Source organism: Diorhabda carinulata, chromosome X (genome assembly GCF_026250575.1).
Source record: "Diorhabda carinulata isolate Delta chromosome X, icDioCari1.1, whole genome shotgun sequence".
In the NCBI taxonomy this organism is placed as follows: domain Eukaryota; kingdom Metazoa; phylum Arthropoda; class Insecta; order Coleoptera; family Chrysomelidae; genus Diorhabda; species Diorhabda carinulata.
This window is the reverse complement of record NC_079472.1, coordinates 34,954,933-34,976,091: the sequence shown is the minus strand read 5'-3', so window position 1 is coordinate 34,976,091 and position 21,159 is coordinate 34,954,933. Positions and strand designations below refer to the sequence as shown.

At 31.8% G+C, this 21,159-nt stretch overlaps 1 protein-coding gene across 1 annotated transcript in view; it reads left to right on the top strand.

The window, feature by feature from the left end:
• Positions 1-21,159, top strand: part of LOC130900800 (growth hormone secretagogue receptor type 1-like) — a 158,634-nt gene that overhangs the window by 84,441 nt on the left and 53,034 nt on the right. Inside the window, exon 3 of the mRNA XM_057811677.1 lies at positions 20,235-20,415. Coding sequence (XP_057667660.1) covers positions 20,235-20,415 — 181 coding nt within the window. The remainder of the gene's footprint in view (positions 1-20,234; positions 20,416-21,159) is intronic.

The following is a 21,159-nucleotide window of genomic DNA, read 5'->3' as shown; positions in this document are numbered from 1 at the left end:
ACTTGGACAAGTGGGAATCATGGTGCTGGACTGGTCTGTACGTTCTCCTGATATGATTTCCATATACCATTTGTGACATAATTTATGGAGGCGTGTTAAATGTTGTCATCCTCCTAAAATTTCAGAAATTGTTCCGAGTAGTAAATTTGATGATGATCTTTCTGCATTAGAAGACACTTTTCGATAACGTGTTTTATCGTTTGCAATTGTCAGCCGCGTATTGTCTAGATGGAGACGCTTTAGAAGAACTTCATCTCTATGATTTTCGGAAGCACTGAGGATGGTTTCACGGAGTCTTTCACTTCACGAAGCTCTCCATTTTTTAGAGTTGATTAGATATCGGCACCAGTTATATATTGCATATAATTCAGCAGAAAAAGTGGAAGGAGCTGGAGGAGCTTTAAGCAAATATTTGGAGATAGGTTTGATGACAGCAATACCCGTATCATTTTGAGATTTCCATGCGTCTGTGTATGTATGTACGAAGTTTTGTATTCGTCGAGTATTAATAAAATGACCTTTGATTAGCATATGATTGGTGTGATGTTTGTCCAATGAAGTAAACTGGGTAATAAATTTGATGCTTTCTATTGTCCATGGTAGTGTTTGAGAATATTCGGTAGAAAGATATTCAGGAAGAAAAAAAGTATAATTCGCTTAGATATGATGTAATTCCAGCTTAGAAAAGTTTTGAGGCTTTTAGTTTATGTGAAAAAAGATTTGGTAAGCAATTTTGGAGGATAGGATTGAAAGAATTTTATTTTGGCTGCATACATAAGGCTCAAATATATTCTTATGTTTCTTAAAGATGTATCTCTGATTCGAATTACCGACTTTCCACTGGTGTTGTTTTGAATGAACCTGTTATCAAACGTAAGGCTGAATTTTGAAAGCTGTTGAGTTTTTTCAGAAACGATTTGTTAGCTGTAGAATATACAATTGATTTATAGTCTCGTTTTGATCGTACGGTGCAGTGTTAGTAATGTCTGTCGATCTGTATCCAATTCTTTGTTCGTTAGCGTTTTCAATAAGATTAGTCGTTTTTTGCAAGCAAAAAGAAGATTTCTAACATAATGATTTCAGTTTAGTGTGTGATCAAACAGTATGTTTTATTTCTTCATCATATAATTTCAACAACGATACGTTTGTTATATTCATCTGCCTAGACGTCTAGAGGAAAGAATATAACGTGTCCTTTGTGGTTGAAGAAGTAAAACCAGTTCTTTGTGATAACAGTTATAAGCCATATATAAAATCCAGCTTTATTTCTTTGAAATATTGCCAAACACTCAATGGAAACATCTTCACGACGCTGTTTTTGTTCCATTGTGAAACATTGTGAACCCATCTTGTGCACAACTTTCTCATATCCAAATTTTAAGTAAATATTAAATGTACTGCACTTTTTGAAATGCCCTCTATTTTCTTCAAGTAAGTATTGTATCACATAACGATGTCCAGTTTATAAATTCAAAACGTTGCTGCCAAACAAATACTAAACAACGTAGCGTCTTCAAACTTGAAAAATATGCTGTATAGATTGTGTACTTTCTAATACACACTAGTATTTTTCAAGCAACTACCGCCATCTCTAGGTGAGGCCAGGTAATTACATACATTTACCTCACATCAGGAATTTTGACAAATTTTTAAAAGTTTATAGGTACTAAAATATTACCCGACAATAATCATACCAATAGATATCTGTGGAGATGACTTCTCGATCGCACTGATTGACTTGTTTAAAGTAATTAATTTCATTAGTTTCGAATATATTTGGTTAAATATTTGTCATACATTGTATATTTATTGATAACATTATATATATCCAACATCGAAGTCTTTAACTTTAATATAATTCATAATATGAAAGAAATATTATCAAAAATTTAATACCTCTTTGTACTCACCATAAATTGTAAGGAGATAGATATAAATACATTCAACTTTCTGTGGCGCGTTGGGATGAAGTGTAATTCAATCCCTGTCGAGGTATATACATGCAACAGAAAGCGCAATTATTCTTTTTACGGAAGATAAATACTTTACATGCACCTTAATTCGATAAAAATTGTTTAACATACACATCGACTCGTTAAGGAAGATTTAAAAAACGCATAAGATTTTACGACTGACTATTGAATCGAACAATTAATTGGAAATTTTGCTGCCAACTGAACAAGCAACCAACAGAAGATTTAGATTCATTATAAAATAAATAAATTTTCGATTAAACTGCCGCTTCGAATTTAGAGAACGTGATATCGACAAGCGAACGTACAGAACATCCTGAATTAAAATCTAAAAAACGATAAGAAAAAAAACGGACGGGAATTCCAATCTCTCGCTATTTTAAAGTTAAGTACGAATATATTTTTTTGAGAACGTGATATATTAACAGATTGAAGTGTATTACTAAGAAATAACACAGTAAAATTCTACTCAAGAAGACTTTCACACTGACAATTTTTTCGCTAGAATTAAATAACTCAGTGTACAAACTTTGTTTTTTAAAACAATATATTCATCAAACTGAAAATTTAATAATAAGTTAAAGTTACTTTTGGTTTCAATAATCTGAGTGACGAATATCAAACCATTGAGAACAATGTATCAGTGTACAAACTGCCTCAAATACTAATTATCATCGTATACAATAATTATAAATTATTATAGCAATAGTAGATAAAGATAATTATTGTCGATTACAGTCACATTAATATAATACAAATATAAATAAGGATACCTTAACGGGGTTAAACTTGAAAATCTATAAAACTGACATAAATATGAAAATTGAGATGAATAATTCAATGAGATTGATAATGGTGCACCACGGTGATAAGTGTCACTTTGAATTACTTAACTCTAGTACTGTAGCTTTTTGTTTCTTATATGCGATAAAACGTGAAAAAAATAATGGGATAAAATTTATTTTCCGTGAAATCTTCCAATTTCCAAGTGAAGCTTACCAGTTAGATTTTCTCCAATGAAAATATTGTCCTCCATTTTATTAATTGCTTCGACCACACTACACTTCAGCAAACAAACTAGTTATATTAGTTCTAATCAAACATTTGCTACAATTTCTAGTCGATCATCTGTCGAGTCTATTTGAATCAGGAGATTCCGCTTGGAATTATAAATAATAAAGATATAGTTTCAGGAGTAATAATTTTTTTTTCAAAATCTTTTCTCCAAGGATATTCTTCTTAATTATTTTAAACATAATTAATTTTTAGTATATTTCCGAAAAACCAAGTAGTTTTTTATTTTATTTTGTTTATAACACGACCGACTGGAATGTCATGAAAATAAGCCTGGAAATGAACAGTGATCACGATTAGGAAGAAAATAGTATATCGAACTAATTGATGAAAAGGACCCTTCTCACATTTCGCGGTTGAAACAAATAAATTCCTTAATTTTTTTAAAGATTTTTTCTGTAAAAATAACGTAATATACCAATATTTAACCATACGCTGGGAGCAATGAAGAATTATACCGGCTGGGCAGCTAAGAACTGCCCATGGCGCTCTAGTGCAGCTGTTACGCATTTTGAAGAAAAGTTTCCTTGAAGAAACAAAACAAAGCAATTAAAAATACATTTGGACCCATTCAACGACGTTTACGAAAAACTGGGAATTTGAGGCATAAAAGAATAAATTCTGGTAGGCTAAGAACAACAATTAGTTGATCAAAATCCAACAGTTACTGTATAGCAAGACAAACGAATACTTCTTTGAGTACTTGGAGAATACTTAAAGAGCAACAGCTATATCCTTATCATTACAAACAAGTCATAGAGCTCTTGCCAGACCATATACTGGTTATAGTGGATTTTTGTCAAACATTACAAGAAAAGACAGTCCTCAATCCAGATTTTTTGAAATGTATTCTTTTTACGGACAAAGCTACTTTAAAGTATCACATTACCAATACTCATTTAAAGTTAATGTTTGGGCAGCAACTTTAGGTAACAAATTAATACATTATCAATATCTGGACCTGGATTTTTTATATTAGAAGATTTAACGCTCCACCGCAGCATTTTGATAAAAGTAATCACTTTCCGAATCGATGAAGTGGTAGAGGTGCAGAAGCTCTGATTCATTGGCCACCTCGATCATGCGATTTCAATCTCTTGGATTACACAGTTTGGTCCTTTCTTAAATTCACCTCAAGAATTGAAAGACAGAATTCAACGTTACTTTAGTTACCTCATAGCTGACTCCCAACTGATTACAAGATTAATGGATTTTTCATAAAAATAGGATAGTCTTGTACTCGTATATTCGTGAAAACGGAGGACATTTTGAACACCTACTCTATTTGAATTCTATTTTATGTTAATAGCATTTTTTTAAATTTTCATGTTGTGATTTTTTGTTTAATCCATATATTTATCATTTCTTCATACCAGCATCGGTTATTACTTCATAATTTTCAAATCAAAGTATTCCGAAAACGGTACACAGTATCGACTTTTATGAAGAGTACCTTTTTGGTGTAAAATTAAATGATGTCACTTGAAATTTTGCTTAATAAATCTAATATTGAAAAAGTCATGTTCAATACTACTTGGTACGTGTAACTAGTGCCCTCTATTAGAGTCGGACATAAAAACAAAGTCATTGGATGTACCAGCTTCCAAAAGATATTCGTATAAAATTTGCTGTTGCTAGTAGTTGCGGAAAAATCGTAAAAAAAGTGTACATTTTTTTTTCTTCTTCAACGCCCTTTATCTTGAATACGGATACGCGAAATTTTTTCACGGAGCAAACCCTAAAGATTTTTCAGTTTTCTATCTATCTTAGAGACGGGATTACCTTTTTTTGAAACACCCTGTGTTCAATTCAAGTGTATATTTATTCTGGTCATATGTGTATCAGTTGAGGTTTGCAAAAAAACTAAACGAAATGTATGTGCTTGTTGCTACTTTTTTGATACAATTAAAATTAAGATAATTACTCGTTGGTGTAATAACAGTAACACATTAATGTTGTTGTTGACCATTTTTAGTTGTAACTGTTCATGATGAGCGTTATTGGTAGGCCAAGTACCGGGTGGCCATTTCAAAATTTATGACTTTTTTTCTCAGAAATTCAGACAATGGGGGGTATAAGAATTTAAATTGATGTTGCAAATTTTGAAAGAATTAATTTATTTACTGTACGCACATAAACTTGATCAGAAATGTGGAGTTCAATAAACTATAAATGAATAAATAAAAATCATTTCAGATAAAACTTTTCAATCTATTGAAAATTTATTTACTCTCGTCTATAATCTCAATTTCATTGAATCATCCTAAAGAACATGTAAATAATTCCACAAATGGAGAGAAATGATTTAATTCTTTTTTACTTCAATTCGTTTCATGTAGGTTAGTGAACTAATGGAAAAATAGTTTATGAGAATCGATTAGTTCTTGTAACCGGAGATTATGATTCATATAATCTTTCTTTATCTGTATTTGAAAGCAATTGATGAAAGGATATTAGTTTTCATCCTTCTGCCAATACTTTTTTTTTATTTTCTATAGAAGAAGCCATTAGAATCAATTCTCTGAATGAAAAATTTCTCTTTTCATAAAATTGTTCGATTGTTATAATTTCCTATCATTTTAATATTTATAAAAAAGCAGAAAACTCAACCTTCGTGGATTTATAATTGAAAACTCAATTTTAATGTTTCTTCTTCAAAGACCAAAAAGTAATGTTTTTTCTGCACATATACAGGGTGTTTCTATATTTGGCAGACAACGCTCGACCACAGAGAGATCTCAATAAATGATTCATTTTAATATAGGAATACGAACCCTTACGGGGCGTTCAAAATTTTAATGATTATTTTCAGTTAAAAAACTAATAGCCTTCTATGGAGCTAAAATGAACGGTCTAGTAGAAATTTGATTCTAAACAAAAGTCTGCAAGCAAGTAAGTAATTCACAAATTAAGTAATTATTCATTCGATTTCGAATAGTGATTGAGGGTAAGTAGTTCAAAACAAATAAAAATTATTCATAATCTCAATTTCAAACAAAAAATGTATTACAATAATAATAAAATTGGCAATGAAAATAGAAATAATAAATATTTATACGATTTCTATTCGTAGAATGAATTAATTTATTTAGATACTTTACACTACACTTAACTCATTTATATGGTTTACTTATCACTGTCACTTAACTAACTTTCGTTTGGTAAGTAATCAGTCTGTTAATTAGGTAATTATAAATGTCACAATATTAAAGTAAGTCTTTATATTATTATATTATGTTAAATGTAAACGAGTCAGTCCATATGGCTATTTATTTTTGCAGGGTAAGCCGTAATACACTTGGAAGTACACAATAATTTATTTTTATCGCACAGACATCTTGCTGTAGTACAGTTTTCTTGCAAAGGCACTTTTTAAATCCCTGGGCGGTTCCAGTGGATGGAGGTTAGCAACTGACCGTAGTGCCTTCTCTCGGTACATCCTCTGCATCAAGAACTCTTGGACACACATTAATCTGAGATCGTGAATATAATTGTTTTAAGATTTCGTTCTTGGTACCAATTTGATAAAGCTCATCATCGGTTTTAGCCAAAACTACACCTATAATATTTCGGGCATCACCACGTCCTCTGTCAACCTCTTGAACTGCAATTCGTACAGAAGTACCAATAGGTACAGAAGCAAACTTCTTTTCACTCGATTTCAGCATGTTTTTCAGCCTGTTGTTGTAGGTTTTTCTTAGCACTTTGACGATTATCTTGTATTTTATATTTTTTTGAACATAATATAACCCAAACCAATTAACACGAATACCAAGATACTGTCGTCAACTAAGGCGGATACATTTTGCGAATCAGAGAGTCATTATTATGGACGATTAAAAATATTCGATACTTAGCAATCTGAGAAAATAAAAGAAACTATAGTTTTTATATGCTTAATATTGAAGGGTGTTCCAACAAGGTAACATTTAAAGAAAAAGCAAAATTGCCTGATAAAGTTTAGTGAGCCATTTCGACCAGACTGATACCCAGACCATATGTGGATCGAGTAAGGGAGAAAACTGTACATTCTGAAAGCTATATCAACAACTGCCTCATTTAATTAGTTGATGTTGTGACGTCAACATCACGTTGGAGATGATATAATGTTTTGGCCAGACTTTTCGTGCTATCATTCTTCAAGGGCAACTTAAAATCGACATCAATTTAACTCAGGTCCGTTCAATTGAGAATTTTATCTCGCAAAGTGTATGATGGAAATAGGCAGGCTGAAATACAAGTATAGTCCTAGACCTAATATGATATATTCGCAGAAAATATTGCCTAGTTGAGCACAGGCTCCTCCATTTAGTTTAAGTCATTAACGTTGTCTTTAAGCAGTTATTTTATGGCAAATAAGAAAAGTTTCATTGAAGACACTCATTACAAAAATATATGATTAAAAATTTTGTGCAAAACTGTTGGAACATACGTTATTGTACAGAAATATAACTTGGAAATCAAGACAATTTTTATAAGATCCAATAGACGTTGCTCGGAGAGGCTTAAACTTCAAAAACTACGAAATCGATGAACATGTGCTTTAACAATGAGGATGATGAATGAATAGTTGGACACTTCCACTACCAAAATGGTGCCAAACAATCTCACAACTGAATAGGAAAAACTTGTGAATAAATATTGTAGTAAGAATCATTAATTTTGAAGTGGGAATTGCCAAAGTCCAAGAACAGTGATTAATGACTTTAATGTATCCCTATACGGGTACATGTTTTATAATAACTCTGAAGAAAATTCAAAACAAGGTTACTAGAATAATTGAAGGTTTGTGACAATAACAAGATGCGCAGTAGTCAAGTGACGTCACCGGTTCTTCACAGCTGTGAGAACGGCAACAAGTCTCAATAAATTCGTTAGTTACAAATATATTCGTTTGTATAGCCAGATCAGCAAGAGATAACACACATCCTCATAACTCAAACATAATGACATAAAAACAAATAAAACAAAAATGTAAACATAATGACGTAGCTGGTGTTCTAGCAGCTGATCGTTTGTTTACAAAAACATGCGCATATCACAAACCTCCTATTATTCTAGAAACCTTGATTCAAAAAACTGTGAATAATAATTAGTTAAAAAGATAGTAATCGAAAACTTACAACGCTACTACCGATCTCGCGAGTGTATATCTGCCCAATGGGAACTACTTTGATTGACAAGATAACAATTTTGCTTCAAAGAAAAAATAAAGGTTTTGGTGAATGAAAAACTAGTCACATTACTTTTCTCACATACCTCGTGTAAGATTTTTAACGGTAACCATAATTGCGGATCGTAAGAAATTTTACGTACTTGAAACAAGCGTTCTGCTGTATATGGATAACCTTTTATCTTTGTTCGGAACAGATACAAGCTTGTTACTTAAACAATTGTCAAGTGGATTATACGAAGACGTGTAAAAAATACAAAGCTAATTAATTTTAAATGCAGGTGTTCGAAGTATGAAAACTGAAAAGGCACAAAATATTTGCTAGATTTTGACTCGTTAAATCAGAATAATCTCTGCAAAATGATTCTCTGATTAGTTTTCTCATTTAATCAGGAAATATTAAAAATAAGAATGAATTACTACCTCAACATTGATATGTATTTATTCTTTTCAAGTTTGCGGTGCAAATCGTGTTACACAGCGTGAAACACGTGTTTTGTTGACCATTTTAGAATTGGCAAGGCGTGCGTACATATTCCAAACGTGATAAAAACATAATGTTCATGAATAATTTATGATATTAATTAAGTGAACTATGAAGGATAATTCAAATGAAACAAATATAAAGGAACTAGTTTGTGGTGCATAGAACGATCTATAATTAAATAAATCAATCGGAATGGAATAATAATAAAAAATATGTATCCCACCGACTGAAAATAGGTCCATCAATGTGAAACTTCTATGTATCTAATATATCCTATGAACTTGTTTCCTTAAACTCTGCATAACTTTCAGAAGATACTCATTATTTGCAGCCTCATCTTTTGGAAAAAATTCATAGTGCTAAGTTGGAAAACAAGATTGTTATTTTTTAATAGCGTTTCATAGGCATAGATATACAAAATTTATAGAGTATTTGTAGTATGTCCAAGATATTTAATTTTGTTTTAAGGTGAAAAGATTTTGGATCAATTTTCAAAGCTCTGCTTCTTGTCTTACTAAGATAACTCAAAAATATGCGTTTTGAAAATAAAACGGCTACTTCTGATGTTGTTCTTGATTTGCTGAAACAAAAATGAGTCAATATAATGGATTATTTTCTACCAAACAATAGAAAAAGGACAGATAATCACCAATGATTTTTCTAAGCTGGTTCTCATTCTCCATAGAATCATTCTCATAACAATGCCTCTAGATAAATTTCACTGGTCAACAAAATATTTGATATATCAAATATTGAATGCACTAGGGCCACCAAACAATAATATATCAATGGAAAAAAATTGACACACCAAGTTTCTTTGTGACATCAAGAAATATACTTTTTTCCCTTGATAGCGCTTTATTTTCCATTCCTTCTGTGGTTTTAATACTTTTTCCGGTACAGGGACATTCTTCAGCTATTTATTCTTCTCTGGATTTCTCTATTTACCTCATATTCTTCGTTTGACATTATTTATTCGCTTTTCGTGTCGAGATCATTCTAAAGTAAATAAGTAAAATTTATACATATATACAGAAAAAATCATTCACAATTTTAGAGATTGTATTTTGCCACAATACATCAGATCTAGATGAATAATTATTGAAAAAATTTGTTTTTTGAAACCTAAGTTAGCCTTAAAGCTCTTAAAGAAGATGTGTGAGATCTCACTTCATCGCTTTTTGTATGTTTACTTTGATGCCCGTACAGAATAAATGTCCAATATTACTGGATATTCAAATTATTTCATAAAATTGCTTGTCTAGATACTGTTACTTAAGTTAGTGGTTCTTAAAATGCTATTAGCCACCTTACAGAGCACAACATCTATGGAGCGAGCTCTTAGATGTCGTCCACCCCCCTACTGTTAACCAATTCGTGGGGGAAAAATCAAAGTCATTTGAAGAACATTGTTTGACTGTTCTAATTCTAATTATTATTTCAATATATATATATTGTTTGATCTGTTAACTGGATTTTTTTTTAAACGGGGGTAAATCCATCTTTTTTTAAATTTTCAGGTTTTGGTGGTTTTGTAGTCTAAATATCAGAATACATTGATTTTTGTTAAAAGAATGATTTTATCACGAATGGAAATAAGTCAAATCAGCATTTTTATTTTTTAGTTTAGGACGCAAGTTCAAAAGAGTTTTTTTTTAAAGGCGTATGTCCACTTCCTCTATACATTCTGTTGTTCGATTTCTAAAATTCCCGTTCAGGAATTATACTACATGAGACAGTTGTCAGTTAATTATTCTTGTACCACGAGGGTGTAGCACGACAAATCCCTAATGAGCCAATACATTGAGCTTCGTCTATTCAGTGATAACTGTTCAGACCAAAACAAAAACCGAGCGATGTCAAGATTCTGCTTATACCTGACAGATTGAGGTCGTTCACAGAAGGTCTCTCAGTATTTCCCTGGTCGCGGCCACAGTTTCCTCTCGTGTGACAAGGATTTTGGAATAATATCTAAGGTTTTAAAGAAACATGATCGCATTTTTGAAGTTCATGAAGTAACTGACATAATTTTGCAAAACTAATCACGGTTTAATAAGTTCCCTGTTCAAAATGTTACATCATCTGACATAGTTTTGGATTTCAAGAAATGGCTAAATAGGTTTAACAAAAATCGTATACATCACAAGAAACAAAAGGCAAAAACAAGATAAGAAGGATAAAATGTACTTTCAAATTAGTACTTTCTTAATGTTTGTTTATGAATCTAAGTTAAAAGGATGTGGTCAAAGCCTACCCTACAATAAATGGTATTATTCATCATAACTTTTTACTGGCAAAAACAATATCAGATAATCTCTCCCCACCATCGGTTAAGGCTTACTAAGTCGAATAAAAATAATAAAAACTGCAAAGATGGAAGATATTAAAAAACTGGGAGCCTACATTCCAGACGATCATCGAGGATTTTTCGAAGAACTTTATGACTAGCCAACTGATGACAGATTTCGAGAAATTACCAGCGATTTCGAGGTTAAAGAAACCAACGATGACCCATAAATCAGAAATATGACATCAAATATACATCATTGACTTTTTAAACTCTTTTAAACTCATTTAAGTCATTTTATTATCTTTTTAGTAAATTGTAAACATTGTCTTACAATAAAAATAACAGTTTTTATTTACTTTAATTTAATGGTTTTTCATCTCTTTGCAACTTGATTTTTTTATAAGATACAAGTGTGAAATTTTGAACCCTGTTGTAAATTGAATATTAAATATTTTTTAAAAATATTTTAAGTGAAAAATTTTGATTTGAACAGTTTTTTTTAGTTACCCGATAGTTCACTTTTTTGGACTTACGCCCGTTTAAAAAAATCGATTCAGCTAATATTAATAATTAGGTTTAATAGTTAGGTACATCGACTTATTTTGAAATCATAGTAGTTGAACGGATTATTCTCTAAGAAATATAAAGTTCGATATGTTAAGTTCAAGTTCAGCTTTAAGATGGTATATTTGATGGATTCAGAAGTTAATTATTTATCGAAGTATATGGTGCCAGTTCCATTTGAAGCAATCTATCGAAATAATTAATTTCTTGCACTCCTTCAGCCATTTATACAGAGACAAGGTCACTTAAATACTTAATATAAAAGTTTATCCTCAAGAAAAAAAGAAAGAACTGATAACTCACAGTATAACTATGAAGTTTCATGAAGACATAATTACTTAATCAACTTTGACAACTCGATTCGGGAATGCAATAAGGAACTCAATGAGATCCTGGCGAAAAGTCAGTCTGTAGATCTGCTTAAGGGACTAAAGTCAATGAGATCACTTACTTCCCAGTCCAACTTAGAACCACTCAATTGCCAACAGAACAGAAATTGAGAAGCGTCTTAAACTGTGAAAAATGAACTAAGAGGCATGACTCCAGGCATATAGATCAAAAGCTTAATGGATGAGACTTTGAGGCGGAAATACTGCAATTAAGTAGATATAGAGCAGGTAGGGTGGTAGATATGGACTACCGGTTCTATGGAATAGAGCAGAATACTTCGATACTGTAAATGTTAAGTTCTTATTAACACACGGAGGAGAATCCTTGAATTTGACCTAGTAGAAGCATCTACTTTAAGAATCAACAATGTCCGAATCATCAAATGTACTGTCTATTAACTAGTACAAGAGCAACTAAATGAGTGCAAAGACATCTAAGGCAATTAGAATCGACGAGGCCTCTATATCCTTGATAATAGTCGTACAATACAATACAATTTTTAGTTTTGAGTTCAAACGTTGAAGGACGAATATTGAAAACGAATCAAAACCGTTTTAAATGTAAGTATCTTTATTGAATGAGTTCCTCACTTTGTAAGAGCGTTTATGTTGATTTATGTATTAGAAGAAAACTACTGCGACTTCTTGAAAATATAAGAAATATAAATTAGCATACTAACTGTCTTTTGGAAGTCTACTGATTAGGTTATTCGAATGAAAAATAGGAAAATCAGCAATTCTCTTGAGAAAAGAGTTCCCAAACTAATCTTTTCATTTATTCAGGTCATTTAATGAGAGTTTTTCCTATATATTTCGATCTGATGATAAACGAGCCATCACAATTTTGTTAACAACTTCTCAATGACAATAATATATGCCTCATCTACAAGGAAAACGAACCAAATTCAAATAAAACATGGAATCAAAATTACTTTTCCTGGAGTCATATTTTATCGTTTCAATGTAATTGGGGTGAATGTGCCGTTTATAAATCATAGACTTCTCTAGTGACCTTCTCATGATTCAAGACACATTTTCTGTATTAGAAAAAAAGCTCTGTAATTTGAAAAGTTCTGTTTGTCGAAGGTAATGTGATATACAATAAAAATGACTTTGGATATGATAATGATAATATGTAAAATCTGAATTTCAAATAAATTTCGACTTTTGGAAAAATTTAAAAGCCACTCACAGACATCTCAGAGGTGATTTATGCGGCAGTTAGTCTGTAATATACAAGATAAACTCTGAAAGTAGACCGTAAAAATACGGGGAATGATGAAAAAATACTGTAAATTAATGTTAATGGTAGCAATAATTAAGAGTTAGAGTTTGAAACAGCTCTAACCTGGCAGTCGACTACTTTAACTACTTTAGTGAGATTGTGGACGCAGTGGAACATTGATCTTGAGTAAAAAAAGATCTAAAAATTGTCAATAATGATAATTTACTCACTATTTCCGAGTGAGATTAAAGAAGAAAATGGGAAAATAGGGATCAAGTGAAGTGTGTTCTTAAAACTAGTATGACGATAGAAACGAAAAATACAAATGAAAACATGACGTTCATCTATTTTTGTTTGAAATTTTTCCAAAAATCCATAAAAATTAAGAAAATATATAGTTTTGAGATGGATAGAGTTCGAAGTGAATTTGACGAATCTAGAGATGACTTTAATCATATTTTGTCTTATACGAAGTTTGGCTATTAAATAACAAGACTAGGCGCCTAGAGGGCGCCCTAGACAGAGGGATAAGAAACGAGAATTGCGTTGGGTATCTAGATATCTTGTCTGTACACGTCCCAAAACACGTTTCCGTCACTTTTACAAATTTCTCGTTAAATTAAAAAAAACTCCGACTGAGTGCTATAAATTGTTGCCTATGAGGATAATTCTCTATCTCGTGCGCGTGTTTTTGAGCGGTGTAAGCGCTTTAGTGAGGGCCGAGAGAGCACTGAAGATGACGAGCACCCAGGTTGCAGTGTGACTGTTTCAACTGCGGAAACAGTGGCCAAAATCAACCAAATTGTGCGTGCAGATCGTCGAATGAGCAACCGGATAATTGCCGTGGTTGTAAGCGCCAATAAAGAAACGGTTAGAAAAAATTGAAACGAGGAATTACACATCACAAAAGTCTATGCGAAGTTGGTGCTAAAAAATCTGACTCCTGACCAAAAACTCTTGCGTTAACGGGCCTGCTCAGATTTCCTTGAAAGGTTAGGGAAAGATCTGTTTTGAAAGGGACCCGATTTGAGTCGATGGAAGCGGTAAAGCAAAAAACGGTAGAGCTCCTAAAGGCACTCATCAAAGGAGACTTCCAGCACTGCTTCGATTAAGGGAAAAAACGTATGGAAATGTGTGGGACGAGGGAATGTGAGTATTTGAATGTAGCATAATTTTCATAATAAAACCCTTTTTCGTAACCAGTCTCGTTATTTAATAGCCAGACCTCGTATGTGATGCAAATAAGTACAATTCGTATAATAAACTTTCCTATACTTTAATGCCTCATTTGCAACAAATCAGTCACTTTTTTCTTGGTATGAAATACACAGTTGCCTATGTTCGTTCGTTCATTATAAAGTTAATACTCATATTAACAAACGAAATTGAAAACTATAAATAATTTTTAATTAATTAAATCAATAATTTAACAACAAAGTCATGAGTATTTGTCAATATTAAAAATCCTATACAAAATGTTGGTTTATTTGATAGGTGGATTAACCAATGTAGTTCTGCTAATAAATTCCCATTTTTTTTTAATCAATACCTCATTTCATAGAAATTCGTGAAAAATCGATTAAAGTCATTTAATGAAATACGAATGAGAATTTATACAATTGTATATGATGATAAACGAATCATTTTGTCTGTCATTATTTTGTAGTGCAATGGATCCTCACATTTCTCTATTTCATCAAAATATTCATTTTGATTTATGTAGTAAAGTTGTGTCAGCTCTGTTTTATTATAATAACAGGTTTGTTGTTGTTACCAATCAGTAACTGAAACGATAACAAATTGGATGATGAAGATTCATATTCTGTTTGACACAATACAAAAATAATTTAGTAGGAGATTCAAACAAATCAGAACGTGTTTGTTTACCTCTACCAGAATCATTTAAGCGCTAACACAAGACTAGAAAACGGTAACGGCTCATGTAAGTAACAAAAGTATCACCACAGCACTTGGCCCTCTTCTTGTATCTTCCTGAGAAGCTGAACACCAGCTCTCGTACTACCTCTTTGGTGGTCAGTCTATAAGTCTGCGTGGGCTCGGTCTCTGATTTTTAGCCCATTTTGTCCATCTGTCTTCTGGCATTCTTTTTACGTGATTCCTCCATGAATCTTTTTCGTGCCCTGACCCATCTCACCACATCCTGTACACCCAATTTTTCTCTTATGCCATCATCCTTATTCTGTCCCTGATAGTGACTCCCTTGATGGTACGCAGTATTTTCATCTCTGTGGTTCTCATTATTCTTTTTGTTGTTGATGTCTCGGCTCTGGTTTCTGAGGCATATGTGAGAATAGGTCTCACACACATTTTATAGATTCTGGTCTTGCTCTGTGAGCTCATTGCTTTGATTCTCCACACTATAGATGCTTTGATATTGCCATTGATTGTGTCTTGTTGACTGAGATGCTCATATTAAATTTTTCGGCAGAAATTTTCATCTTATATAGTAGACGTTGTAAGTCGTCTTCGTTTTCTACTACGGCAATACCATCGTCTGCATAAAACAATACCTTTAGGGAGCAGTGACCCATTCTGTACCCTGCATTGACTTTGTTGACATCCTCGATAATGTGATCCATTATGATGTTGAATAGGGTTGGGCTAAGGCTGTCTCCCTGCCGAGCACAAGTACCTTAGTTTTAATTCTTGTTCTGGTTCCGGTATAAAGTTCTTTGATGACTAGTTGGTACTTTGTCTTTGATGTTTTTCTCAAGAACCCTAGTTCTCAAAGAATGTGAATCATTAGTTTTGTGGGTTTTTGTAGTAATTTTGTATAGCAAATTAAATTGTTTGATTTAGTTCCATACCTTTTTATTATCTTTACTATTATGACGTTTATTTTTTGAGTTCTAGATAAATCAATTTTGAAAAGAAGCATATAAGATTTGGAATAATATTCAATTTAATTCACAAATAAGGAAACTAATAATTATTATAGAATTATTCCATTTAGAAGTATATTATTATTTACATTACACCTTCCAGCAACTGATACAGAGAAACCTGTAAAACTAACAGATCATGATATCTTAAAAATGAATAAGAAGAAGAAGAAAATTATAATAGCTGACATTCCAATTCAGAACCTAACCTCAAAATAGAATCTTTTACGAGAGATTATTTGCCATTTTAAGACGATATAACAAAAGATACATTCTAGTAATTCAAATGTATTAGTGCGAGCTTCAAAATATTTCAAATATAGATTTTAATACGTTTTTCTTAACTCAATCAGCATCATTTTCATGTCAAAGCAAACTAGTTTGCAGTTAACGGAAAATAAATACTTACGTGTGAATGTGACTTATAAGAAATAGTGACCTTCTATCGGCTGAACTATTTTTCACCAAATAATAAATTTCCTCTCAACTATCATTAATAAATATTATTATAAATACATATAGCTCTAGACACAAATATATAGTTCACTTTGAACCACTTAAATGATTACGAAATATAAAAATGTTTTACTTGTGCAGCTCCAAAGTTCAAAGGAATTACATTTCTTTGAACAAATCGATGCGGCATTTTTGATTGATTAAATAACATTAATGCAAACATCAACAATTATTGCAATGGCCTATTTATGAATTACTATAACCTCATTTTAATGTTTATCAAATTATACATAAATCAATCAATTCAAATCAATTTTACTGTACGGCATGGAAACATAGATATTAAAGATATCGTCCATCAATAAACTAAAAGCCTTTGAAATGTGGGCCCTTCGAAGAATGTTGCGTATACTATTGACAGACAGAGTGAGGAACGAGGATGTACTAAGAAGAACGGGGACTGAGAGAGAGAGTTGTTCATCTTGATCATATTGCAAAAGGTTGGATACTTGGGTCACGTTCTTAGAGGAGAAAGATAAACAATACCCCAATTGATCATACGGGGAAATATCGAAGGAAACAATGTCATGGCTACGCAATATAAAACACTGGACTGGCATAAATAACACCTGTGAGCTGTCTCATGCAGCTATAAATAGATGTCTAATCGCCAACGCACTGTAGGTGCAAAGCAGTAGAAGAAGAAGATGATTCCTAGCTCATAATCAACCTTTGTTCGACCATATATCTCTTTTAGCGTTTCTCTGTTTTTAGCAGTTTCTATTACTTGTTTTCTCGTTAAATAGGTAAAATCGCGTATCTACCTTTTTCTAAGCTTCTTTTTACATCTCGAATTCTTCAAAATGTTATCTGATATAAATGTTTGCCTTTATTTTTCCGTGCTACGTACAACACTCTTCTGTCGATAATATGAGCTCATATACATATTTATGTGTTGAATATTTTATCTTTTTAGCACATACCATTCTTTTTAAATATAATTGAAAAAACAAAGTTTCGTCATGTTTCATCATTTCATCTATGATATCATTCTTTTCATTATATTATATTACTATAATATTATAAATAAAAAAGATCTGTATCAAATAATTATCTGGTGAATATGTACTCGTATAAAGCTATTAAAATGTCTGCAGCATGTCGTTCCCATGAAATCGTTCTCCAGTTTTCAGTTGGGGAAATTTGTGTTTGAAATGAAAAAGTAGAAACAAGTTACTTCTATGTATTCAACGAAAACATAATCCAGAATAATATTACTTTCATTTGATAATGACCCAGGTCAGTATTTATCTTAAAATATACAATTAACAAGGGTTTTTAAATAAATGTGGAAAACTGTCTGAACTTCCTCAGATGAAATACAATTGCGTGAAGTTGTTTTCTGCAAAAATCAGGAGAATCCAAAAAAGATGAATTATAGCGTTTTGGGTAAAATTAGTTAATGAAAAGTCAGAATTGATCACAATCGTTTCGAAAATATCTAGTGAAGGATCAAACTAACATATAATAATTTTTTTATAATAAAAATGTTATCGAGAAAAGAAGAGTTATAGTGGACAAACTTTGGTGATTATTAATACAATGAAAAAAGATATACAGCTGCTTAGATTACACCAGTGCTCTAATCTCAGCAAGATACTATCATTATAAAGATAAGGAAACTACATAGTAGACAAAATAACTGAATGTTCCCCAGCCTCGCCCTATGGAGCAGTTTTGGGCGATATTGAGTGTATGATAAGTACTGAAAAGCCGAAAATGAGCAATAGCTTGAGAAATTGACAAAAACACCGTCCAGCATATGATGCGACGCGTCAAGCAAAAATAATTAGTATAATTTAAATTTCAGTTAATATCAAGACAAAAGTGTTGAATAAATGAAATGGTATCTCAAAATTGCACTATAAATTTGTTCTGAAACCTTCTGTTAATACGTAGAAATACATCGAATTAATTTTAATAAACCTAAAGAATGTAACTTATGGACGAAATGAAGCACAGAAGAATGACTGTAAAATGGTTGAACCATGATTGTCTATAGGTGAGTATCATAAATTAGTTTCCAAAAATGTACATGCCATTCATATCTTTATCATTAGATTAATGTAATTAATCAGTTGGAATTAGATCGATTTTATGTCATTGGACAGTTTAGAATGTGTTCGTTATTGAACAATCTTGAAAGCAATGAAAGTTCGACAGTTCCAGTTTGAAAATTTTATACGGATCAGTTGAAGACGTCAAACACAGTTACTCTCTATAGTACATACTCAAAAATAAAATAGGTAGCGGAATTGATTACTGAACATCAACAAATAGATACTAATTTTTCAAGCAAAATAATCCTAGGCGATTAAGCACCTTTTTACCTTGATATCTTTGTAAATCACCAAAATTACTATGTTTGATGTGAATTTTGGATTGAACACATCATTATATACACCATATGTCCGTACATATTTATTCGCCCACTTTTGGTTGCCTATCCTCAACTTCCAGTTACCCAACAGTAGGCAATCTATGATTTCTTTTCACTCAAGAATCTACGAAGGCATCCACCAGATGGTAGAAGAGGGAATAAGTCAATAACGAACACATGAGAAACAGAAATTTTTATTTCATATAAATCACGTTTAAACTTAATTGTTTTTTCGAATAATATGATTGGGGAATGACAACAAAGAATATACCGTTACCGTCATTAGATTTTTAGATTAATACTAGTTGAAATCAGTTTACCTCTGAGGTCGATTACTTAGTTATCGAAACGTTATCAAATAATGTAAATATGAATGTTGTTTTGTTGATTCTAAACAGTATATTTATCATTCTTCTAAATGGATTTTTAGAAATGAGGATCTATAACATCAATCAAAATCTGCATTAAAAAAATCAATCACAATTATGCAAAACGGTAATTGGAAATTTCGACAAGAGAATGCGTATGTGCTAGATATGTTATGGTCATCATTTGTATTATTTCATAAATAACATAATGTACCAAACTATGTGCCTAATTCAATAAAAAAAATGAAAATCTAAAGACTAAAAGTTTATTTTAGTTCAATCGTAGCTCCACGTACTTCAGTCAATTAAATTCCAACATAAAATTTCGTCTTTTCATCATAATAATGCTCCAATCATAAAAAGAAAATAAAAGAAGCAATTTTGAAAACAGTTTCGTCACAAAAAAATTAGTGTTTCCCCATAATAACAATTAACTTTAAGAAAATGAAATTCCGGAATATCTTCTACAAATCAACTGCGTATAAGAAGCTGAACAGCATAATTTGGTGTTTAAACCGTCGTAAAAATGTCACATTATCTTAAAGTGGCTATTAATTAGTTTTTCGAGTCTTTTTTTATTTTTCTCGAACCTCGCCGTAATGCACTAAGTAATAAGCAGATGAAGATTTCTTTTATGCTCTGTTTATCTCGATCAAACAGTTACTGATGAGTTCTCAGAGGGCTTTATTACATCGTAAAATATTTTGAATTTAGTATAACTCGACTGAACTGGAAACTGAGTAGGAGAATTACGCCAATATACAAATACTTAATGCTCCTGTGATTTCAAAATATACAAATCTCATTGATATGAGATAGTGGGTTTAATAAAATATTTTTTTGTGAAGTATAAGTTTCGATTTTTTTTATTGAGTCTTGAATTTTGTTTCAGGTAAAGCAGTTCCCTTTGTAGAACTGACTGTAGCCCATGCGTCGGTGTTGACTATTCTAGCCATTAGCTTCGAACGTTACTACGCCATTTGCAAACCGTTGAAAGCGGGTTACATATGTACCAAGGCCCGTGCATCACTTATTTGTTTACTAGCTTGGTTTGTAGCAGCTGTTTTTACCAGGTAAGTACATAAAACACTATCCGTTTGTGAGCTGCATTTCTAACTAAAATAACAAATTATGTACTTCAAATGATTCGATGTGCTTTTGTAGATTGATGAAGCTATGGTTTTATGAAACAATTGCTTCCATAATAAATTCTAGAGCTAGTAGTATCTGAAGGTTAGGAATTATAACAACAACAATCTCTTTATGATGTCCAAACAGTAAATACAACCTATTTCATTATTTTACACAAATGAAGAAGAAAGTACGAATTTTAAAATAACAATAATTGTTATGTCTAGTTGGAATTTAGTAAGGGTTCTATTTCGAAATTAACCCGTCTCATTAAGAGACTTACGAAGTTGGTAGACTGCTCCTTGAAGAATTTTATCAGGACGGGCTTATTACTAAAAAGTTAATTTCCTTCCATTGTTAATGTCGTTTGTGGAATGAACAAGATTTTTCCTTCGATAATATACCTTCTACATTTGGTTGTAAAGGCAACAGCATGCTCACATTCGATATTATGGATATTGCTACTATGATCACCAAGTCAAGTAGCTGATAGCAGTTTAATTGTCTGTATTTGTAACATATAATCTATTCCAGAAATAAGTGTATGAATGAATGAATATTTTGCCTTCCACGCTTTATATTCGAAATTCGATGCTTTCTCTTCAACAGTTCCAGCACGTTCCAGTCCTCTACTCTCACGTTTCTATATATTACATATCCAATGTATGTTTCCCATCTTAGAGCCA